The sequence below is a fragment of the Elephas maximus genome, chromosome 13, assembly GCF_024166365.1.
Source record: "Elephas maximus indicus isolate mEleMax1 chromosome 13, mEleMax1 primary haplotype, whole genome shotgun sequence".
Classification (NCBI taxonomy): domain Eukaryota; kingdom Metazoa; phylum Chordata; class Mammalia; order Proboscidea; family Elephantidae; genus Elephas; species Elephas maximus.
The window spans coordinates 26,722,106-26,744,793 of NC_064831.1; the positions used below are offsets into that span (position 1 = coordinate 26,722,106).

General features: G+C 40.9%; 1 protein-coding gene across 1 annotated transcript in view; it reads right to left on the reverse strand.

Moving 5' to 3' along the window:
* GUCY1B1 (guanylate cyclase 1 soluble subunit beta 1) overlaps window positions 1-11,396 on the reverse strand; it is a 62,547-nt gene extending 51,151 nt beyond the window's left edge. Inside the window, exons 1-2 of the mRNA XM_049905225.1 lie at window positions 11,252-11,396; window positions 10,528-10,601 (exon numbers count right to left, since the gene is read on the reverse strand). Coding sequence (XP_049761182.1) covers window positions 10,528-10,601; window positions 11,252-11,254 — 77 coding nt within the window. The 5' untranslated portion in view covers window positions 11,255-11,396. The remainder of the gene's footprint in view (window positions 1-10,527; window positions 10,602-11,251) is intronic.
* Between the last annotated feature and the right edge of the window lie 11,292 nt (window positions 11,397-22,688).

The following is a 22,688-nucleotide window of genomic DNA, read 5'->3' on the forward strand; positions in this document are numbered from 1 at the left end:
AGTTCTTGGAGAAGAGAAACGAAGTGAGGAACTATTTTTTCAGCTGCGACTTGAAATCACCAAGCGTAGCCCGCAAATATTAGAAAAGTGGAGAAGTAAGCTAATATTTATGATTATCACCAGCTACTGTAGAGTTGATTCCGACTGGTGGTGACCCCATGTATGTCAGAGTAGGCCTGTGCTCCATACGGTTTTCAATGGTTGATTTTTCTGAAGTAGATCACCAGGATTATCTTCTGAGGTGCCTGTGGGTGAACTCTAACTTAAAACTTTTCGTTTAGCCTTCGTCTCACCCAGGGACTCCTTGATTAGCTGCTAGAATTTGTTAACCCAAATAGTAAAAAAAAAAAAAAACCAAGCTATATCTTCCCTTAAGAGCTTAAAAACAAAGATCAAATTCTTAACTGGGGACAAAATGAAAAACATACGCATATGTATAAAATTGAGTACATATAAATAAAATATTTTTCCTACTGATTTTTGGAAATTAATTGTGGGAATTTAAGCAGACCCTTTATTTTCCCCAGAAGAACAGCAGGTATTTTTGTAGTAGTGGCAGGGTTTTTTTTTTTCCTGTGTTGTTTTGTTTTAATACCTAGGGCCTAACCCCAGTGCCTCAAATAGAGTATGTGCTTAAAGAATGTGAATGTTTTAAAATAAGTGAATTAATTAATTGAATATATTTCTCGACTCTTTTCCAAACTCCCTATTAAAAAACAATCAATTAATTAAACATTACTGGCAAAATTCTTAGTTTGTTTTCAAAATTAGGAATATTTTATAGTATTTATATTTGTAAAAACCAGGGATACAATTTGTCAGTAGTGCCCACCCAGCATTCCTCATGATTCCACACTTGAGAACATATTCCTTCTTCATTTCAATAACTGAATATACAGAAATTGAATTTGTAGTCTCACAGTGAGTTCCTGCTTCTGTGTACATTTTGAGTAAGTTGAGTCACTACAAGAACTGCTAAAAGAGATTTCCCATGGAAGTACGAAAATGAGGGTTTGAAACGTGAGGGTGTGAAGAAAGACCCCCTAAAAGTGTATTCTCAAAACTAAGGTGTGGTCTCAGGCAGAAAAGCACCACACATCAAATAGCCTGGGAAGTGACAGCTCAAGTGGACACTGATTCTTTAAGAAAACATGACCAGAGCACATGCTGGATGTATGAGAGTGCATTCTGCAGATGGCTTCTCCATAATAAATCCTGGGATGGCCATCTGAGTGAGCTGGAGGGACATCATGCGTGCTGGGCTGTGCCAAACCAACATCAAAGCTAAAATTTCCCACTCAGACGATAACTGTATATAGCATCTCAAAAGTTAAAACTTTATAGTGCTTTTTGCTGAGTAGCTGTGAGGCATTAATGCCACTAAATTTTCAATAGCCCAATATAGTGATTCTCAGTATGTCTGAACCCACAAAGAAGAGACTCTAGTTTGAGGAAGCTGTCAAGAGGAGAGATGGGAGCCCTTTACAGCAGAGACAGCTTCCTGCTTGGACCTTATTTCTCTTGGTAAAGGTCAGGCCTTTCGCATCAATGTGTTCAGTATGTAAATGCATGTTTTCTGACTGTGTGCAGCTTGCCACGAGAGACCCTTAACAGTAACTGCCCCAATTCGGAAACCACATCCACCAACATTTGAAAATGAGCAGTTTTCAGTGGCTTTATCAGACAAATGAATTTGCTTAGAAACACTAGTGTGCACTTCATTGTTCATGCTATCTGGTAAGCACATCAGGGCACAGGGTCTTCTCAGTATCAGTAAGTTGCTCCAAATTTCTGAAGCTCTGATTGTCCTTAACATATGTGCTGGTTGGCAAATAAAACAGTCTTTAAAAATATTGTAGTCAATCATTCAATCATGCAATCACCTGCGTAAGTGCTTGAACGTTCCAGGAAACAAGAGAAAAAAAAAAAAGGTTGTACTAACGCACACATGTTACCCATGTCCATGCTAAACTGCTTGTCTTTGGAATGGAGGAGATGACAGGGGGAAATGTAACATGGCGATTACAAGTCCACCTATGGCCAAATCCATGTTCTGATGATTAACAGCAGGTTTGAGGCATGTTTTTTAGTCTCAGTTCCTTTATGTATAAAATGAGGAAGACAAGGGATCTTTTCTATGGTCGTGAAGATTAAATGAGATGCTGCATGTAAAGCGCTGGGGCCGTGATTGAGGAAGGATATGATAAGCACTCCATATATATGAGCCCTGGTGGTGCAGTGGGTAAGCATTTGGCTACTAACCAAAAGGTCAGCAGTTCGAATCCACCAGCTGCTCCTTGGAAACTCTATAGAGCAGTTTCACTTTGTCCTATAGGGTCACTATGAGTAGGAATCGGCTTGATGGCAACAAGTTCAGTTTTTTGGGTTTTAGTACATTCAAAATAGAATGACGAGTATTGCTATTTAGTTTTTTCAATTTAATTTCAGGATTACAAACATTTATCTCAAGTTTATGACACTAACTTTAAACAGCACCACATACACAGTGAAACCTGTGAGACCCAGAACTTGATGGGACTACCTTGTTTTTCCAGGTCTCACAAGTTTTCTGCCTTTGAACTTACCACTTTTCTAGTGCTGTCTGTAGCAGAAAATACTTTTGTGTGCCTTCTCTGACAGGTTTCTGCCTTACATAGGTTCCTGCGTTCCCAGATTTTTACTGTACCTGCCTTTTAGACACTTGAAGAATTCAATCTGATACTGAATCCAATCCAGGAACTGTCTTTTGACATATGAATCTGGCAGTTCAACAGCATTGCTCTTAATCTCTTCATTATGTTCACATATGATGTGAGGTGACATAAAAGAACTCTGAGCCCTCCAAAAAGAAACACTATGCTTCATTGCCATAGCTTCTACCGTCATTGATATAAGAAATGCCCATTTCAACAGAATTTATATTTTATCAAAAAATTGTTGAAGATGTCGTTATTCTGATAAAATAAATACTGACTATAGAAAAAAATTCTGCAGATAAGTATGTGTGTGCTCTAGTCCCTGGAAATTAAAAATATGAAAGACAATTGAGTTACACAGATTTACCGAGTGTCAACACTCTACCAGGTGCTCTCTAGACAACGGAGAGCCAGTGAGCAATACACATGGTTACAGAAGTTAAAGCGTAGTGAGGCAAGACAGACAGTAATCAATAATAACACAAACACATGATTTTAAACTTCCACATGTACTATGAAAGAAAAGGGCAATCTGGGGAGTGAGAGAAGCCTTCCCTTAAGTAGAAGCCCTTGTTTTGCAACCTGAAGGCTGAGATGTACTAATGCCTATGGAAGGTGTGGGGTGAGTGATGTAAAGGAGACACTTCTAAGCACAAACAGTATCCCGAGACACTGAAAAGCTCAGTATGGCTAAGGAGGAGTGCCTGGGTGGTACAAATGGTTACATACTCTGCTTTGGTTTGAGTCCACCCAAGATGCCTCAGAAGAAAGGCCTGGAGAGCTACCTGCAAAAAATTAGCCACTAAAAACACTATGAACACAGTTCTAACAGGATCTACGTGTGGCTGCCATGAGTCAGAATCAGCTAGGCTGCATTTTTTTTTTTTTTTTTTTTTTGTCTTGAGGAACTAAAAACTGGCCCAGGAGGCTAGAGTGCTGGAAATAAGTGGGATGTGTGGAGTGAGAGATCTCCATGTTTGCATAATTTAAAGATTAACTACAAGAAGTTTCAATAATGCAATGCTTGAATATTTCACAATTCAACAAAATGAATGAGATCAGAATATGCAACAGACCCAAAGCCACAGCAACAACCAACAAACCAAAAAACCAAACCTGTTGCCATTGAGTTGATTCTGACTCATAGTTGGACCCTATAGGACAGAGCAGAACTGCACCATAGAGTTTCCAAGGAGTGCCTGGTGGATTCAAACTGCCAACCTTTTGGTTAGCAGCCTTAGCTCTTAACCACTGCGCCACCAGGGTTTCCAGCAGCAACAAAGAGCTACAATAAATAGCTCAGAATGTTTACCTTCTACCTTGAAAAGAAACTCTTCAACTTCAATCTTTTGACAGAGAAAAGGTGTCCTATTTTGCTAGACACAAACAATAAGGACACCATTTCCCCCTACTGTTTCTCTTTTAATGAACAAGGAGGCAAAGCAGCGAATGGAAAAGGTATCATGCTCACGTTCTGAGGTGTCACTCCCTGAATGGCACCTGTTACACAGATGTCCGTCCTTATAATGTCCATTTCCTGCAGTGTGTTTTCCTGTTGATGTCTGCACAGTATCAGCCCCTAACTATTGCTTTCCAACACACTGAGGAGAAACATTTGCTAGCGTCCTTTACTCTGGAGGGAGGCGTGAGCATAAAGGACACTTGCTCCATGCAAGCATCCACGATGTCTAGTTATGTTTGCCACAACCACTTCTAGGCTTGTTAGGGAAGAGAATTCAGGTTTCCTGATTTCTCCTCTGATGCTCCTTTTAACGTGCAAAGCTCCTTCTCTGATCTATCAAATCAAATAATATACTTCTGTGATTTTTTTTTTTTAATTCTCAAAAATTGCAGAATGTAAGGAAAACAAAGACCCCATTTGATTTCTAGGGACACTTCAGGTCATCAAAGAACAAGTATGAGACCAAGCTGTGACCATGCCTCATGACCTGGGCACCACGCTGCTCACCACACGTGGTCTGGGTTGCATGAGGGGCCTATGCAGAGTTCACTGGTAGGAGTGTGAAGGGGGTGAGTTCGCAGACATCCAGTTCCATCCGCAGAAATCACTCAAATATACTTCAAAGAATACCACCACACTGTTCCTTCCTCAAGCTTTCAGGCCAACTGGCTGATCTTTCCACAGAAAAAGATCCTGATCCTAACAGTTCCCTGTTTTTTTTCTTTTTTTTTTTAATCTGTACGTTAATTTATTTGTACTGAGGAAGTTTCCGGGTGCTAAAATTAATATGCTTTCATGTTTTACTATATACTACATTAGCTCCTATTTCAAAATTGTATCTTAAGAGAAATGCTAACCTGGCACCAGAAGAGCGGGTTTGGAGTTCTAACTCTCCATTTTCCTGTAAATAGTTCACTTAACCTCTTGAAAATGTACTTTTTTTTAATGTTGATCTATAAAGTCCTTACCTATTTCAAAAGAATGTTTTAGCACTCAACTGATATTATAGAGGGGGAAAACTTTGGATAATTTAAAGAGCTTTACTATATGAACACTGCTGATGTTCTACAATACACGTAGCTTATTCCTACTTAAAAAAAAGGTACCAAAAGGGTTTTAAATTTCATTCAAACCCTCATGAATATGAAAACTGGATTATAATTTGGCAAAACACAGTACACTATTCTGTTTGTTTTCATTTGTTTTGATAAAATGAATATTAAGAGCATATGCTTAATTTTCAAACCACAATTAGGTATTAGGGAGGGTTGGAAGAACATAAAATTGATCTCAAAGTAGAAGTGAACAGAAAACAGCATAATAAAAGTAATATTCTTTCTGTAGTCTGCAAGATGAACAGGAGTGGGAAAGCTTTCAGCAAAGCCTTTGCTTTCGATGGAGCCCTGGTGGCGCAGTGGTTAAGAGCTCAGCTGATAACCTGAAGGTTGGCAGCTCTAATCCACCAGCAGCTCCTTGGAAACCCACAGGGCAGTTTTCCTCTGTCCTACAGGGTCGCTATGAGTCAGAATCAACTTGACAGCAACAGGTTTGGTTTACAGGATTTTTTGCTTACAGTTAATTTATGATTAGTGAATTCAACTAGACACATCCGTTTCAATAGTGGAAGATCATCGCACACTATCCAACAGCCAAAATGTTTCCATGTTTGAGTTACAGGAAGGAAAAAAAAATAATAATAAGACTAAAAATATCCCAATATCTCTAGACTTTCCACGAAGGTAAGGGCTTTATCATTCACTTTTCTATCCTCAGTGCCCAGTATACTAGACTATGCTCATTACAACAAGTGTATGAAAGAATAAATGAATCAGTGAATGAAAAAGTATGCTGCCCGGCTGTAGGTAAATTTCATAAAACCAACTAAATGAATGTAGCAAAAGGAGATGACTGACAGCTTCCTAGAGGAACTTACTCCCACATTTATCAACTAACAATGTGATTACATTATTCTCATATTTATATCTCTCAGACCAACATTTTGATTCAATTGTTTATCTCAGATCTTCTAGTAAAATAGAGAAAGGCTAATCAACATATTGTGTCACGCTTTGGAGAAACTGTTTGTTCCTTGGCTTGCTCAACTCCGGACTAAACAATTACAGTTCCACGTAGTTCCCAGGAAGGTGCTTTTTGTTTGTTTGCTTATTTTAAATAGTCTTTTAATCACCTTAGAGTCTTTTTTTTTTTTTTTTTTTTTGAAGAATACATCTTTAGAATCCATACGTTCCGGTGAAGTTAGAAAACCTAAAATTAAACCCAGTAATTTGAAGCAGTAATTATTCCAGCCAGGAACGATCTAAGAAAAACAGAAATGATTAAATCAAGTATTCAGGTGCTTTTCCAATCATCTAAATTGATGATTGATCTTTCTCATCATTTAGGAACCATGGCTTCCTGAAAGGACCATCTGAAAACTGGAAGGAAACCAAAAAAACAAGATTTGAAGCAGATTCAGAGGTGTCTTTTGCTCTTTGATACGACAGGGACTAGACCAGGTGTTCGCACACTACAGCCTGTTGGTCCAATCCAGACAGCTGCCTGTTTCTGCCCCGTGGTCAGCTGAGAATGGTTATTACATACTTAATGATTGTCGCTGTTGTCCTGCACCCTTGAATAGATTCCGACTCAGGGTGACTCCATGAGTTACACTTTCATACAGCTTCAGTTTTAACTCTTGACCTGCCAGTATCTAAAATATTTAGTATCTGACTCTTTAGGAAAAAGTTTGCTGACTCTTGCTCTAGATAATTTTTCTTAAAAAGAGGAATTTAAAGCTCTTGTGAAATGGTTATACTGTTGGTGAGGGTGTAAGTAGATGCTGAGTTTACAACTGCGCATTTTTTTGGTTCTTATCCACTTAGAATTTTCTGTCTGGAATCTGTTACTTGGGGTTTTATTTGTCATTAAATGTTTGGTATCCTTTCGCATGAAGGATGGACGGCCATTTCCTATCAAACCAAAAAAGTATTATATAAAATTTTACAAACAGCAATTTAGATAGTTTCTCAAAGACCAAAAAGGAACATAGAGGAATTTGGTACTTACTGAGACCACCTCCCCAAAAGAACAGTCTTCGTAAATTAAATTTCTCATTAAAAGTTAAAGCTGAAAGTATCTTGGACACCTTTGACTGTAGTGATCTCCCTAGAGCAGAGGGTGGGGTTCAGCAGAAGGATCAGAATCTGCCTCCAAGCATTTGTAAATTATCCTCTGAAACCCTGGCAGCATAGTGGTTGAGAGCCACGGCCGCTAACCAAAAGGTCGGCAGTTCAAATCCCCAAGGCACTCCTTGGAAACCCTATGGGGCAGTTCTACTCTGTCAACTCCATGTTGCCGATTTGGCTTTTTTTTTTTTAACATCTCCCCACCCCCTTGCCCCAGCCAGTGAGACTCTCTGCAGTAGTAAGCATATGCTGTTTCAGGGAGCTTGCAGTAATCCTTCAGGAGTAATGGACTGGAAATCAATGATCTGCTTTAACCCCTCAATGCAGAGAGCTGACCCATGTTCTCTAGCCCAGCCACTAAACTGTACCCAAGAGAAGATGGGATCCACCAACAGACTCTTAGTCACAAACAAACCAAAATGAACACCACGACTACAAACACTAATTTAACTAACAGCCTTTCTCTTCCAGGGTATATAACCTTGTGTTCATTTTATAAGAAAAAGACTTGTATGATTTGTTTCATTTCACCAGAGAAAAAATATTTTGAGCAATTTGAATCATTATCACTTAAGAATGCTCTTTGAAGTTACTGAAAGATAAATTAACCAGTTAAAAAATACTGACGTTTAATTTAAAATTTATAAACTTTTTTTTTAAGTAGGATGTAACTATCTTCTTAGCATGATTTGGCATAGTTAAGTTCTTATCAATGGAATTTGTATATTTTCAGATAGTTTTATGTTCTCTGAGGAAAATACGGCCAATATAAACAAATCTCTTGATACTTTTTTTTTAACTTCTGATACATTTCCCAATAAAGTAAAATTTTTATCTCTGTATTTGACAGCGACCTAAACTGAATATGCGTGAGGCATGCATTCTAAATCTTGTTTAAGTACATGATTGTTTAACCATAACGTTGTTGTTGTCAGCTGCCATCGAGGCAGCCCCTGACTCAAAGTGACCCTGTGCACAACGGGATTGTACTCTTGGGACCCACAGGATTTTCATGGGCAGATTTTTCAGAAGTAGATAACCAGGCCTTTCTTCCTAGGTTGTCTTAGTCCAGCAGCTCAGCTGTAAACTCTTCAGCATCATCATAGCAACACACAAGCCTCCAAGGACAGACTTCTGGCAGCTGTACTTGAGGTGCACTGGCTGGGAATCAAGCACAGGTCTCCCACACAGAGGGGTGAGAACTCTACCACTGAACCCCAAGTGCTGCCCTAATAAAAAAAAAAAAATTTTTTTTTTCTAATAGCCATCATTTATTGTACTGCCTAAATTCTGAACATATTAGCAATCATAGTACTTCTGCCGATAAATTTGGGAACTTCTATTTCACAGGTGAGAAAACATCATATGGGGGATATGTATGTTGCCTTCATAAATTCTCATAGTAGCTTAAAAATAGCCCTATGCTTCAAACTGGGCTGTTTAACATCTTGCTTTTAATGTCAGCTTTCTTTATAACTCTTGACTGCCAGCCAAAAAACAATGATGGAGGTGTTCATCAGGTGGGAAAAAAATTCAAACCCCCAAATAATCCTTAGTGCCTAGATTGTTCATTAGATTCAACCACATAATTGCCAAATCTCCATTTGTCTTTATACTGTTTAGATGTTCCCTGTAGGTAAAATAAGTGGCTTATGGAGCATGAAAGTATATTCAGTGGTATAGGCCCAAGGGGAGGAAAAACTACAATGCTTAATGTGTAACTCTCATCATTTCTACGGCAACAAATAGTTAAAAGAAATCACTATCATGCAGCTACATAATAAAAAAAAAATCACTGCTGTCATGTGGATTCTGACTCATTACGACCCTAAAGGACAGAGTAGAACTGCCCCAAAATTAAATCAGAGTTCCCAAGGAGCAGCTGGTGGATTCGAACTGCTGACCTTTTGGTTAGCAACTGGAGGCTTAACCACTGTGCAACCAGGGCTCCATGCTATGCATAAAAAAAAAAAACACACACATGGCCAAATACTCTTCAGTTTTAATTAAATGCAACAAATATCACCGACCTTTTGGTAAGCAGCTGAACACTTAACCACCGCACCACCATAAACTACATGATAAGGCCTATTAAAATTAACTGCCAATAAGTGTACTCTGTTTTTTTTAGCAAATAGCATGCATGGTAGCATCACCTACTTCATGCAACAAAATTAAATCAGACAGTACAGGAATCAGGGGAAACAATAACATGCCTTCTCATCTGCTCGAGCAGGTGTCCCTTCCCCTTGCCCCGTTCCAAGGCTATAACTGAATTACTGTTCCAATACAAAAGTCCCTACACATTGTTTTGGTGTAACTAGCTGGTAGTAGTCCAGGATACAATAAGTTAAATGCAAATTTCACCAGCGTGAGATGGAGAGAGAGAGAAAGAATTCTGTAAGACTTAAACGCTCCACGTGCCATATCCATCACTCCAATAGGTTTATACCCACACGTGGGTAAGGAATTTGAGTTCACATCCAGACTCACAGCTCTGGGACTCCCAGTCCAGACTGAGGTTAGGATACCCTCCTTGAACTACCAGCTTTCAGCGCAGTAAAAATCAAAGGAAATTTTGGGAAAATGAAAGAGAATATATTTCAATTTCACTTTATTTCAGAATAAATAAATGCAATTCTGTTTAAAAAATACTGTCTCAAGAGAACTGTTGTTTACAAACCAAAATTTTTTAACTATTTGATATGCCTGCAAGGTGTGCTAAATTTTGAAGGAGTCAAGGTCTTCCATTCTTTTCCAAAGCCTCTGGCAGCCTGGCCCTCGTGGAAGCAAGTGTGGTCCCCCGGGCCCGTCTCCGCGTGGGAGCAGAAGAGCCGGCAGAGCCTGGGAGCCGCCCGGGCGCTGGCAGCGCGTTCCCACGCCCGGGCCGGGTCGGGTCGAGAGGCCGCGGTGACCCCAAGGGGCTCCTTCCCTGGCGCTCGCATTCCCAGCCCCGCCCTGGCCGCCCTCCTCTCCCGGTCCCCGCTCCAGAGCGTGGGAGCACAGCTGTAGCCTGGGCCCGCCGAGCGGAGGCAGCTCCGAGGATGCGCGCCTGTCACCGAGCGAGGCTGCGGGTAAAGCGAGGCGGGGGGCGGGGAAGGGGGGGGGGGACCGCGCCGGGGCGTCCCCGCGTTGTCCGCACCCGGCACGGGCCGGGCCTGAGCTGGAGGAGCCGGTCACTTACTTGATGTCTTCCCACACCTCGAGGCCGTAATTGCGGATTACCAGCAGCTCCAGGGCGTGATTCACAAATCCGTACTGTGGAAACAGAGGAAAACCTGAGTGTCAGGGACCTGTTTTAAGGGGAGGGGACTGGGGGCGATGCTGCTGTCTCTGCTCCCACCGCGCTGGTTTAATCTTTTATCCTGGTCCCTCTGGCTACGTTCCATTTCAGGTACTCAGTGCTAAAAAGAGTGCATATAGGGACAGAGCCCTGCCCGCACCCCCCAGTCCCGGGCAGACCCTCCACCTCACCAGGCGCCCCACCCCCACGCCACCTTCTCAATCCCGCTCACCTTTCGCCGCTCAGAGGACGCGCGGGCGTCCGGGACCTCGCGGCAGGAGGGGACCCGCACCCGACACCTCCCCCGCCGCCGGCGCTCGGATCCCACCCGGGAGCGGGGAAAACCTCGTGCCCCGAACGGACCTCCCCTTCCCCAGCTAAGGAAGCTGCGGGGCGGCGGGGCTAACCCGCCTGGGAAGGAAAGGCTCCGACAGCCCCCGCCGCGACCCCGAGCGTTGCCACCTCCCCTGACCCTGCCGCCAAACACTAAGGCTACCGGGCGGCCAGCGGTGCGCTCCCGGAGCCCCCGCGCAAGTCTCCATGAGCGGCGCAGCGGTTTCTCCCGGCAACCACGCCTGGCCCGGCCACGGCGTGAGGTTCCGGCGGATCCGCTGAGCGCACTCACCATGGTGTCTGCGCCCGGAACAGGGGAGGCAGTCCCCTCGCACAGACAGCGGCCGAAGGGACCCAGGCGGCGCCTGCGGCGACGACAGCGTAACCGGACAGCGGCGGCAGCACCGAGCCGGGGCGAGCGCAGCCACCTCGCCTCGCCCTGATTGACACCTCCTCGCGGCCAATGGCGAGCCGCGCCGCAGGGGGCTGGCCGCTACCTCGCTGTTCTCAACCAGTTAGCGACAGAGGAGGGAATTCGGTTGCCCTCAATGCTGCGGCTCTCCAGCGCTTTCCCGCCCCCGCTCTGGTGACAAGGCCTTTGTAGAGAGGCCATAACAATGACGATGGAGAAGCTCCAGCCGTGCTCCTTGCAGGAATTCTGGGCCAGGGAGAAAGCAGTTGTGGTTCCACTACATGTACTCTTATTCAGGGGTCTGCCCTCAAGGGCAGCAAGAACTAAGGACATGCAAAAACTAGCACACCTTGCAGGCACATCAAATAGTTCAGCGTTTTCAGTTTGCTAAAACACAGTTTTCAAGAGACACTGGTGTCTTAGTGTGTGTGTGTGTGTGTGTGTGTGTGTGTGTGTGTGTGTGTGTGTGTGTGTGTGTGTGTTGGCAACTAACAGGCCTTAAAAGGATTCTCCCCTTGTGGTCTGCCTTCTCACGTTTCTTGTGGTCTTACAGATAAACATTTCCTCTGTGGATTCGTCCAGCAATAGCTTACGGCAGAATGAAAGCTAATAATACTTAGCTTAACACCTTTTACTTTACAGTCAATGGGACCAGATGAGGGACGCAGTTAAATTTTTCAGTCAGTAAGCATCGTATCAAAACCAGCTCTGCCCATTACTAAACTTCTCTACAAGATCCCTGATGCTCTGTGCTCCACCTAGGTAGGGTACTTGACACTACCCATGGCAAGCAGCCGTCACCTCAAGGAGTTTGTAACTCTAGAAGTGGTCTGTGTTTCTCAGAGGCAACTGACGAAAAGGGCCACTACGAAAGTGAGCAGACTTTTGATTAATGTACCCCTGGTATATATTCTATCAGGCACGTGGGTTAGCACCCTGACCCATCACAGGAAAAAGGTGAAAGGAGCAGGGCCTGTCTGGGACTAAAGGTCTGTCTGTGCCTGAGGTGGGTGACTACTGGTTGACAATGAGTAATGACAAAAGGGAAGAAGGGAAGGCAAGAGTTGCCTTCAACTTTCTCAGTTGCCAGGATGTTACTCAAAGTTTGTTGTATTATTAACAATCTTAATACAGTAGACAAAATGTAAAGACAATACAGTAAGATTGCAGTGGAATGGGTCACCAGAGACATTTGTAGAGGAGTAATTGATACAAAATTAGTTATAGCAAACTATGACAACAAATAACTTATAGAAAATATTAATTTCCATCAATGCAGCATGATTAAATTATTCTTTCACGCAACAGAGCACTTTATGCTATAAACCCAAAACACATTGCCGTGGAGTTGATTCTGACTCATAGCAACCCTACAGAACAGAGCAGAACTGCCCCGTAGGGTTTCCAAGGCTGTAAATCTTTATGGAAGCAGGTTGCCACATCTTCCTCCCATGGATCAGCTGGTGGATTCAAACCACTGACCTTCCAGTTAGCAGCCATGCGCTTAGCCACTGCGTCACAAGGGTTCCTTACCTTACTCTATACTATTAAAATATTAAACCATTTTTTAAAAACATTAACTAATAATTCGTACCATTGAAATAGCGTCCTACTCTACACAACCACTAAAAAGCATGAGGGAAACCAGGTTCGTAATGACACGGAAAGATATATGGTTAAGTAGATAAATGTAACATGAATGTAATTAGGCTGAATTTTTTAATGGTTAGATAAAGTGCTATTGGATTAGTAAGAAAATGCACACAGGCACACACTCGAGCACACAAACGTTGTTGTAAGAGTAACTTTCTGGGAGGATGCAGAGGAAACTGTTGATATGGTTATTGCCTATAAATAGAACAAGTGGCTGGAAGGACTAAGACTTACTTTTTATTTTAGAGCCTACAGTTGCTTATGATATTTTTCTACATAAATGTAGCAATTTCTTAACTTGTTAAGAAGGCTTTTGCCATGTCTCTATCAGCCCTCCTTTGAGGAGCAGTATACTGTATGACCCGTGTCATGTCTCAGTCTAGAAAGTGCTGTGGTGTTGTCTACCTTAGACTTTATACAGGCAAAGAGTTAAAAAAGAAAAATATATCCAACCCCATTCCCCTGAAGTCGATGCCAACTCATAGAGACCCTACAGGACAGAGTAGAAGCACCCCACAGAGTTTCCAAGGCTGTAAACCTTACGGGAGCAGATTGCCAGATCTTTCTCCCACAGAGCAACTGGTGGGTTTGAACCTCAGGCTTTTTGGTTAGCAGTCAAATGCTTAACAAGTGCACGCCACCAGGGCTCTTCAGGAGAAGAATAAGGAGATAATCTCTGGTGATGAAAAACGAGGAATATGTACCTGGAAATTCCTCATTTTTCATCACCAGAGATTATCTCCTTATCCTCCTCCTGAAGAGCGTCGGCAGCTCGAATCTGCCAGGCGCTCCTTGGAAACTATCGGGCAGTTCTACTCTGTCCTACAGGGTCGCTACGAGTCGGAATCGACTTGACAGCAGTGGGTGGGTGTACCTGGAAAAAGATTTGAGAGAAAATGTAGGATAAGTATCCCTGCAAATTTTCTCTGTCTGAAGTTCAAATTTCTGCCCTTTTTGATCCTTTCATCTAATAACTGCTTGCACTTACTGCCCTTTTGTCCAACAAGTATTTGCATTTGTAAGTATAGTATACTGTCTTGTTTTCTAATGGTCTTATATTCCACATGTATCCTAAAAAAAATTCTGTTCACTAAACCTTTGCTGACTTTTGTTTGACCCACACAAGATCTACAAAGATTGTGTCATTCAGGGAGAGAAGAGTGCCCACGAGCCGTGGAGGAGCCCAAATGCAGGTCACCATGCTTCTGCAAGTCCCCTTCGCACAATTGCTGCTACTGACCAAAAAGCACAGTAATACCTTGAAGCCATTAAGCTGTATGCTCAGGGACAATGTACTGCCATCTTCTATGTATATACCAAGGGCAACCCCGGTGGCACAAATGCTTAAGTGCTTGGCTGCTAACTAAAACAGTGGCAATTTGAATTCACCCAGGGGCACATCAGAAGAAAAGCCTGGTGATCTGATTCCAAAAGGCCACATCCTTGGAAACCCTTGAGTTCTACTCTGACGTACATGGGACCGCCATGAATCAGGTTTTTTTTTTTTTTAATGTAAATCCCAAGCTGAGGAGAATGGGCTAGGGAAGAATGGAGCATAGGGAATGGCTTATCAAAAATTAAATAAATAAATAAAACCCATTGCCATGTCGTTGATAACAACTCATAACAATCCTTTAAGAGTACAGAGTAGAACTGCCTCCATCTGGTTTCCAAGTCTGTGATTTTTATGGAAGCAGCCTGCCACATCTTTCTCCTACGGAGCAGCTGGTGGGTTCAAACCACTGAACGTTTGTCAGCAGCTCAGCACTTAACCGCTGTGCCACCAGGGCTCCATAGGGAATGGCTTAGCCAGACCTAACATTAAGCTTATTTGAAGGTCAGTTCTAACGCATGAAAAAAAAAAAAAAAAAAACCCATTGCCATCGAGTCAATTCTAACTCAGAGAGACCCTATAGAACTGCCCCACAGAGGTTTCCACGGAGCACCTGGTGGATTTGAACTGCCAACCTTTTGGTTAGCAGCCATAGCTCTTAACCACTACACCACCAGGGTTACCATAATGCATGAAAAAGTAAATAAATAAAAAGGCAATATGTGGCTTTCAGATACATTAGCTGAAATGACTCAGATCTTCGGCTAAGAAAATGGATTCATTGGATAAGTTAAATGTTAAAACTAGTGTAACTATTGTTCTCAAGGTTTTTCCCTTGATGTGAAAATAACAAACCTTTGATTGGGGATATAAAAGGGCAGATTTTGGGGGGTGTTCTCAGGCCTGTGCATGTGTTTTTCTAAGTGCTTTGCAAGTTGTTCTATCTTGAAATCTGGCTTCTATTTTTGGATCATTTGGTGGAGCAGCTTGCTCTTCAATTTCAACAATTCCTTATGCAATGGTTTGCTTTATAATCATGTTTCTTTAATTGGCATAGCTCAGAGTCTGCTTATTGTTTCTTTGTGAAGCTTCTGGCACTAGTGTTGGGTAGGCACACAGTAATCATACTTCTTGTCTTGGTTTTTGTCAATGCAGTCAATACTTGAAGCCAGGAGTTTAGTGTTCTCAAGAAGGAAAAGAAAAGCAGATTCTAAACAGCACTTTTTGCAATGTGGCTCTGGATCAATGAAAGAAAAAAGATTTAAAAAATGAGATTCTTGAAGAGGTGATATTCAGATTTTTAAAAATTTGTACATCAACTACAAGTTTAATCAAACCCCCCCCCCAAAAAAAAAACCCATTGTGGTCGAGTTGATTTAGTCACATGAAAAAAGAAAGTGTTGATTATTAAAAGGAGCACCTAGCAATCTTTCTACACCATTTTTAAAAAATTTTATTGTGTTTTAAGTGAAAGTTTACAAATCAAGTCAGTCTCTCATACAAAAATTTATATACACCTTGCTATATACTCCTAGCTGCTCTCCCCCCTAATGAGACAGCACAGTACTTCTTTCCACTCTCTACTTTTGTGTCCATTTGGCCAGCTTCTGACCCCCTCTGCCCTCTCATCTCCCATCCAGACAGGAGCTGCCCACTTAGTCTCATGTGTCTACTTGATCCAAGAAGCTCACTCCTCGCCCGTATCATTTTCTACCCAGTAGTCCAGTCCAAAACCTGTCTGAAGAGTTGGCTTTAGGAATGGTTTTTGTCTTGGGCTAACAGAAGGTCTGGGGACCATGGCCTCTGGGGTCCTTCTAGTATCAGTCAGATCATTAAGTCTGGTCTTTCTACAAGAATTTGAGGTCTGCATCCCTCTGCTCTCGGGCTCCCTCAGGGGCTGTCTGTTGTGTTCCCTGTCAGGGCAGTCACTAGTTGTAGCCAGGCACCATCTAGTTCTTCTGGTCTCAGGCTGATTTATGTGACCCTTTCTGTCTCTTGGGCTCGGAATTACTTTGTGTCCTTGGTGTTCTTCATTCTCCTTTAATCCAGGTGGGTTGAGACCAATTGATGCATCTTAGATGGCTGCTTGCTAGCATTTAAGACCTCAGACCCCACTCTCCAAAGTGGGGTGCAAAATGCTTTCTTAATAGATTTTATTATGCCAATTGACCTAGATGTCCCCTGAAATTGTGGTCCCCAAACCCCCACCCCTGCTATGCTGGCCTTCAAAGCTTTCAGTTTATTCAGGAAACTTCTTTGCTTTTGGTTTAGTCCAGTTGTGCTGACCTCTCCTATATTGCGTGTTGTCTTTCCCTTCACCTAAAATAGTTCTTGTTTACTCTCTAATTAGTGAATACCCCTCTCCCTCCCTCCCTCCCCATTCTTGTAACCATCAAAGAATATTTTCTCTGTTTAAACTATTTCTCGAGTTCTTAGGATAGTGGTCTCATACAATATTTGTCCTTTTGCAACTGACTAATTTCACTTGGCATAATGCCTTCCAGATTCCTCGATGTTATGAAATGTTTCACAGATTCATCACTGTTCTTTATCGATGCATAGTATTCCGTTGTGTGAATATAGCATAATTTATTTATCCGTTCATCCGTTGATGGGTACCTTGGTTGCTTCCACCTTTTTGCTGTTGTAAACAGTGCTGCAGTGAACATGGGTCTACAGCAAATTTTTTAAATGCTTATCTTGACATCGGAATTCATAAACATAAAAAGATACAGCCCAATATACAGAATGTTTGAAATCTGTAAGTAAAGGGAAAGGAATTAAAAGAGAATTAAGGATGATGCTTTGTTCTGATGTTGGAGTAATTAAAAGCATTAAAGTAAATTAATTCTCCAGCTGTATTTAAACTGAGGGTATATCGTATTACGTAAAAATATGTTTCACTTCTGAAAAAAGCTTATAAAAACTAGATTCAACCCTAAAGTTATGCTTATGGAAGTAAATTTATTAACATAAAAACTGACTGGTCTTACCTTGGCCATGGTCCAGATTTATCTATACTTGGGATAGATTAGCTGGTTTGTAATAAGGATAGACCTACCATGATTACATCACAGATTCATTGACGTTGAGCAATAAAAGGCATTTAAGAGGTCACCTAGTCTTTCTTTTTATATATCAAGAAAGCAATTTATATACTTTACTTTGTTGGGGAACAATGAAAAAATCTTAGCCAAGTCATAATCAGTAGAGTAATGAATTGTCATCCTGAAAAGCCCTGGAGTGTTTTAAAAAGGATTAAGATCCCATCAAATTAGAGCCAAATACACTTTCCCATAGTCTCACGCAGTGGTACTCAGAATCTACCGTTTCAGCTACATATGTTTCTTTTAAAAGCAGTCCATAGCTCTTAAAAGCCTCTAGGTTATAGCATTAAACGATTGCTTTTTTTTGAGTCTATGTTCAATTCCATATTGAGTATCACTGATATAAAAGGAAATGGAAGAGAATCGGAATCAATAATTCAATTATTTGGTTACTTCTCATTTTATCTTTTCAGAATTGAAAAACGAAAGAACAAATTTAGCTCTGGGGCAGTGTAGCTTATTGGTTAATTGCACAGATCCTTTAGCCAGTCTGCCTGAGTGTCAACCCTTGTTTTTACCAGTCAGTAGGGTGTGACATTGGGCACATTTTTAAATTTCTTTGGACTACAGTTTCCTCACTTGTAAATTGGGAAAAGTAATAGATCAATAAACTCCAAGTAAAAAAAAATGTAAGCTATTATCCATCTCACAAGTTTGTTGAGAATAGCAAGTGGCTTAATGTAAGTGTGGGATGCTTAAAGCATGGAGTGGCCCACCTTAACTATGCAGAAACTGTTAGTATTATTTTTGAGGTTGCTGTTGTTATTGTTGGACTCTAAACCCCTTGGGTCCCCCTTATAGGACTATAACATGCCCACTTGCGCTAATGCATGGTGGAAAGAGCTGAAGCATGGAAATTAGAAGATCTGGATCAACCTTGTCAGTTACTTGCCTGGCAAGTCAAACTATCTGAGCCCCGAATTTCTCATCTTTTAAAGTTGATAATATTGCCTGGTCCCTTTCTCTCAACTAAGGTACTATGAAGACCAAATGTTTGTTTGAAAGTTTCTCATAGACTTTAAAGGACTACACAACTCTATTACTGATTGTACAGAATCAGTTACTGAATAAGCCAAGGACTTCCATAGGAAGCATTGAGTGACAAGTGACAATCTGCTAGAAAATCTCTCTGCGACTTTTACTTTTCACATCCAGATTACTGTTGTCTTTTGTTAAAAATAAAATCCAAACTAATTACATGATACAATAATATTTTGAATTTTCTAACAATTTATTACATGAGTAAAAATAATGAAAAGGAGGTGAATTGTCCATTAATTCATTTACACAGAGGATGAATTTTTTGTTTGAGCATCATGAAAAGTTGAAATAAACCTATGCTGATGTCATAAAATCTTGCTAATTTTCATTGGGAGCCTTGGTGGCAGAGTGATTAAGAGCTCACCTGCTAACCAAAAGATTGGCAGTTTGAATCCACCAGCCTCTCCTTGGAAACTCAGTGGGACAGTTCTACTCTGTCTTGTAAGATTGCTATGAGTCAGAATTGACTTGATGGCAGTGGGTTTAGCTTGGGTTTTGGTTTAATTTTCATTTACATTTGAAGCGAAACAATTGCTTTCAATGTACCCACTGATCTGTTGATAAAACATCCCTTAAAATTTAATAAAATGCCATTTAAAACATGTTTTGAAGAATCTTCAACTATGATTTCCAGTGTCTCAACATGAGAGTTCTCCTACATGACATAGAGCATCAAATTGAAATACAGAAAAATAAAAAAAGAGTGAAACTTGTTTTGCTGGATTCTAAGAGTCATTAATGATGCTTCATTCTAGAAACATCAATACCTTATTGAAAGGATTAGATTACTAAACAATATTTGTTCCAATGGAATGATTCTAGTACTATTTAGGTAAGAAATATCTTCTAATTAACCTTTGCACGTTATGAAGTACTCTCATCACATCATCTCCTTTGGTTTTCTGTGAGATAGATATTGATATGCTCTTTTAGGATGTGAGGATCTATGGGCTTGAGTAGTGATGGACTCGCAGTAATAAGGAGCATTTGAGAGAGTGATTAACTCTAGACTCAGAGAACTTTACTCATGAAGTCATTATTTCCCATGTGTGCCTGGAGAATCAGCAGTGTTTGTCTGTTTGCTTATTTATAACACTTGGTATTAAAAACAAAACAAACAAAAAATCGTCGTCAATTCTGAATTATAGCGACCCTATGGAAAAGAGTAGAACTGTCCCATAGAGCTTCCAAGAAGCAGCAGGTGGAACTGAACTGCTCACCTTTTGGTTAGTAGCCATGGATGGCTTGCTGTTGCTCTTAACTACTGTATGACCAGGGCTCCAACACTTGATATGGTGGAAAGAAATCAGAAGAGAGGGATTCTGTAACTTCTCAGCTATGCAATTTGGGGGATTTTACATCATTTCCTCTAATTTCACTTTTGTTGTTTGTAAAATAAGGGCAATATAAATAGAAACTTTTATACCTACCACAGGGTTTTTGGTAAAGATCAAATGAGTTAACATCTATGAAATCATCTTATATACAGTGCAATTTAATGACCAGTTGCTTTACTACCTTTATTACATGATCTACAGTCTGAATTATACCAACTTTGAACAATCTCCATTGAGCAAATATCATGAATGGGATAAGAGAATGAGGATCATAAGACATTATGGCCCCATTGTGGGGAGAACTTAGACAAGTTATTAAACCTCTCTAAGCCTAATAAAGATAAGGCAACTGTGCAAATTAAATGGATAATATACGTAAAGCACTTATTAGAGTGACTGACACAGTAAATACTCTTCAGTTATGAGCTTTATATTCCACTTGAGCAATACATTTATAGTAAAAATGTAAATAGACCATTTCCACATGTTGTGTATTTAAGATAACTTACTTACATCCCATACTGACAATATAGAGAATAGAAGCCTTGGTTTCCTGGTCTCTTCCTGTATTATCCAGCCTGCAGATAAGAGCCACAGTCAGCAAAGTAAACCAGCCACATTGTGTTTCATTCCATTATCCTGAGTGAATGGTAATCAACCCACCTTAGGGTACTTTTTATGTTCTCTTTACCAAAATAATATGCATTCAGTTTATTGAATTGTTTTTATTTCTTTCTTCTTTGTATTCTGTTACTTTCATTTTTATCCCTGCCAAAAGACCAATTCAAAAGGTCACAAAAAATTGACCAACATTTCCAAGACTACTCAGACTTACTTTTTTTGGCCTGCTACGGAAATCTGTGGTTTCTCCAGTGTATCCCTAGATACAGTTGATTTTGTTGTCATTAGGTGCCATCGAGTCAGTTCCAACTCGTAACGACCCTATGTACAAGAGGATGAAACACCGCCTGGTTCTGAGCTATCCTCACAATCATTGTTACATTTGAGCCCATTGTTGCAGCCACTGTGTCAATCCATCTTGTGGAGGGTCTTCCTTTTTTTCGCTGACCCTCTACTTTACCAAGCATGATGTCCTTCTTCAGGGATTGGTCCTTCCTGATGACATGTCCAAAGTACGTGAAATGAAGTCTTGCCATTCTCATTTCTCATTTCTAAGGAGCTTTCTCTCTGTACTTCTTCCAGGACACAGTTGTTTATTCTTCTGGCAGTCCTTGGTATCTTCAGTGTTTTTCATTAACGCTGTAATTCAAAGACACCAATTCTTCTTCCGCCTTCCTTACTCATTGGCCAGCTTTCGCATGTGTCTGAGGCAATGGAGAACACCATGGCTTCGGTCAGGTGCACCTCAGTCTTTAAGGTGACATCTTTGCTTTTTAACACTTTAAAGATGTCATTTGCAGCAGAGTTGCCCAATGCAATGCATCGTTTGATTTCTCGATTGCTGCTTCCATGGGTGTTCATTGTGCTTCCAAGTTAAATGAAATCTTTGACAACTTCAATCTTTTCTCCATTTGTCATGATGTTACTTATTTGTCCATGTCTTAGTTATCCAGTGCTGTTATAACAGAAATACCACAAGTGGATGGTTTTAACAAAGATAAATTAATTTTCTCCCAGTTTTTTAGTAGGCTAGATGTCCAAATTCAGGGCTTCAGCTTCAGGGGAAGGCTTTCTCTCTGTTGGCTCTGGAGGAAGGTCCTTTTTTATCAATTTCACCCTGGACTAGGAGCTTCTCCATGCAGGAACCCCGGGTCCAAAGGACATGCTTTGCTCCTAGTGCTGTTTTCTTGGTGGTATGAGATCTTTTCTGTTTCTCTGCTCACTTCTCTCTTCTAAATCTCAAAAGAGATTGGCTTAAGACACAATCCAATCTTGTGGGGTGAGTCCCACCTCATTAACATCATAGAGGAAGGATTTATGAAACGTAGAAAAATCACATCAGATGGCAAAATGGTGGACAATCACGCAATACTGGGAATCATGGCTTAGCCAAATTGATACACATATTTTTGGAAGACACATTTCAATTAATGATAGTCCAGTTGTAAGGATTTTTGTTTTCTTTATGTTAAGGTGTAATCCATACTGAAGGCTGTGGCTTTTTATCTTTATCAGTGTTTCAAATCCTTTTTGCTTTTCTCAAGCAAGCTGATTTCAGTGAAACCAAAAGTTCACTCACATGGAAAACAGAAGCTATGTATATTACTTTCATACATAATATGTAATAAAAAAGTAATAACTGTAATTATTTCTGTAATCATCATATATAACCTCAGTGACAATGAAATATAACCAGAATGGCACAGTAAATGAACTGTTAACGGAGATAGCAAGTCCTTAGCTGTGATCTGAGTCTTCTTCCATATGCAATATTAGATATGCTGTGGTAGACAGAATAATGTCACACACACCCCAAATGTCCACACTGTAATCTCTGGAACCTGTGAATGTATTACCTTACATGGTGGCACAGGGGACTTTGCATATGTGATTAAATTAAGGATTCTCAGATGGGGAGATTATCCTGGATTATCTGAGTGGTCCCATTGTAATCACAAGGGTCCTCGTAAGAAGGAGGCAGGAGAATGAGAGTAAAAGAAAGAGAGGTGCAAAGGAAGCAGGGACCAGAGTGACATGAGGAGGGGGTCATGAGCCAAAGAATGCAGATGACCTCTAGAAGCTGGAAATGGCAAGGAAACCGTTTCTGCCCTAGAGCTTCCAGAAGGTGCATAATTCTTTGGTCTCGTTTTAGACTTCTGATCTCCAGAAATGTAAGAGAATAAATTTGTGTTGTTTTAAGCCACTAGATTTACAGTAATTTGTTA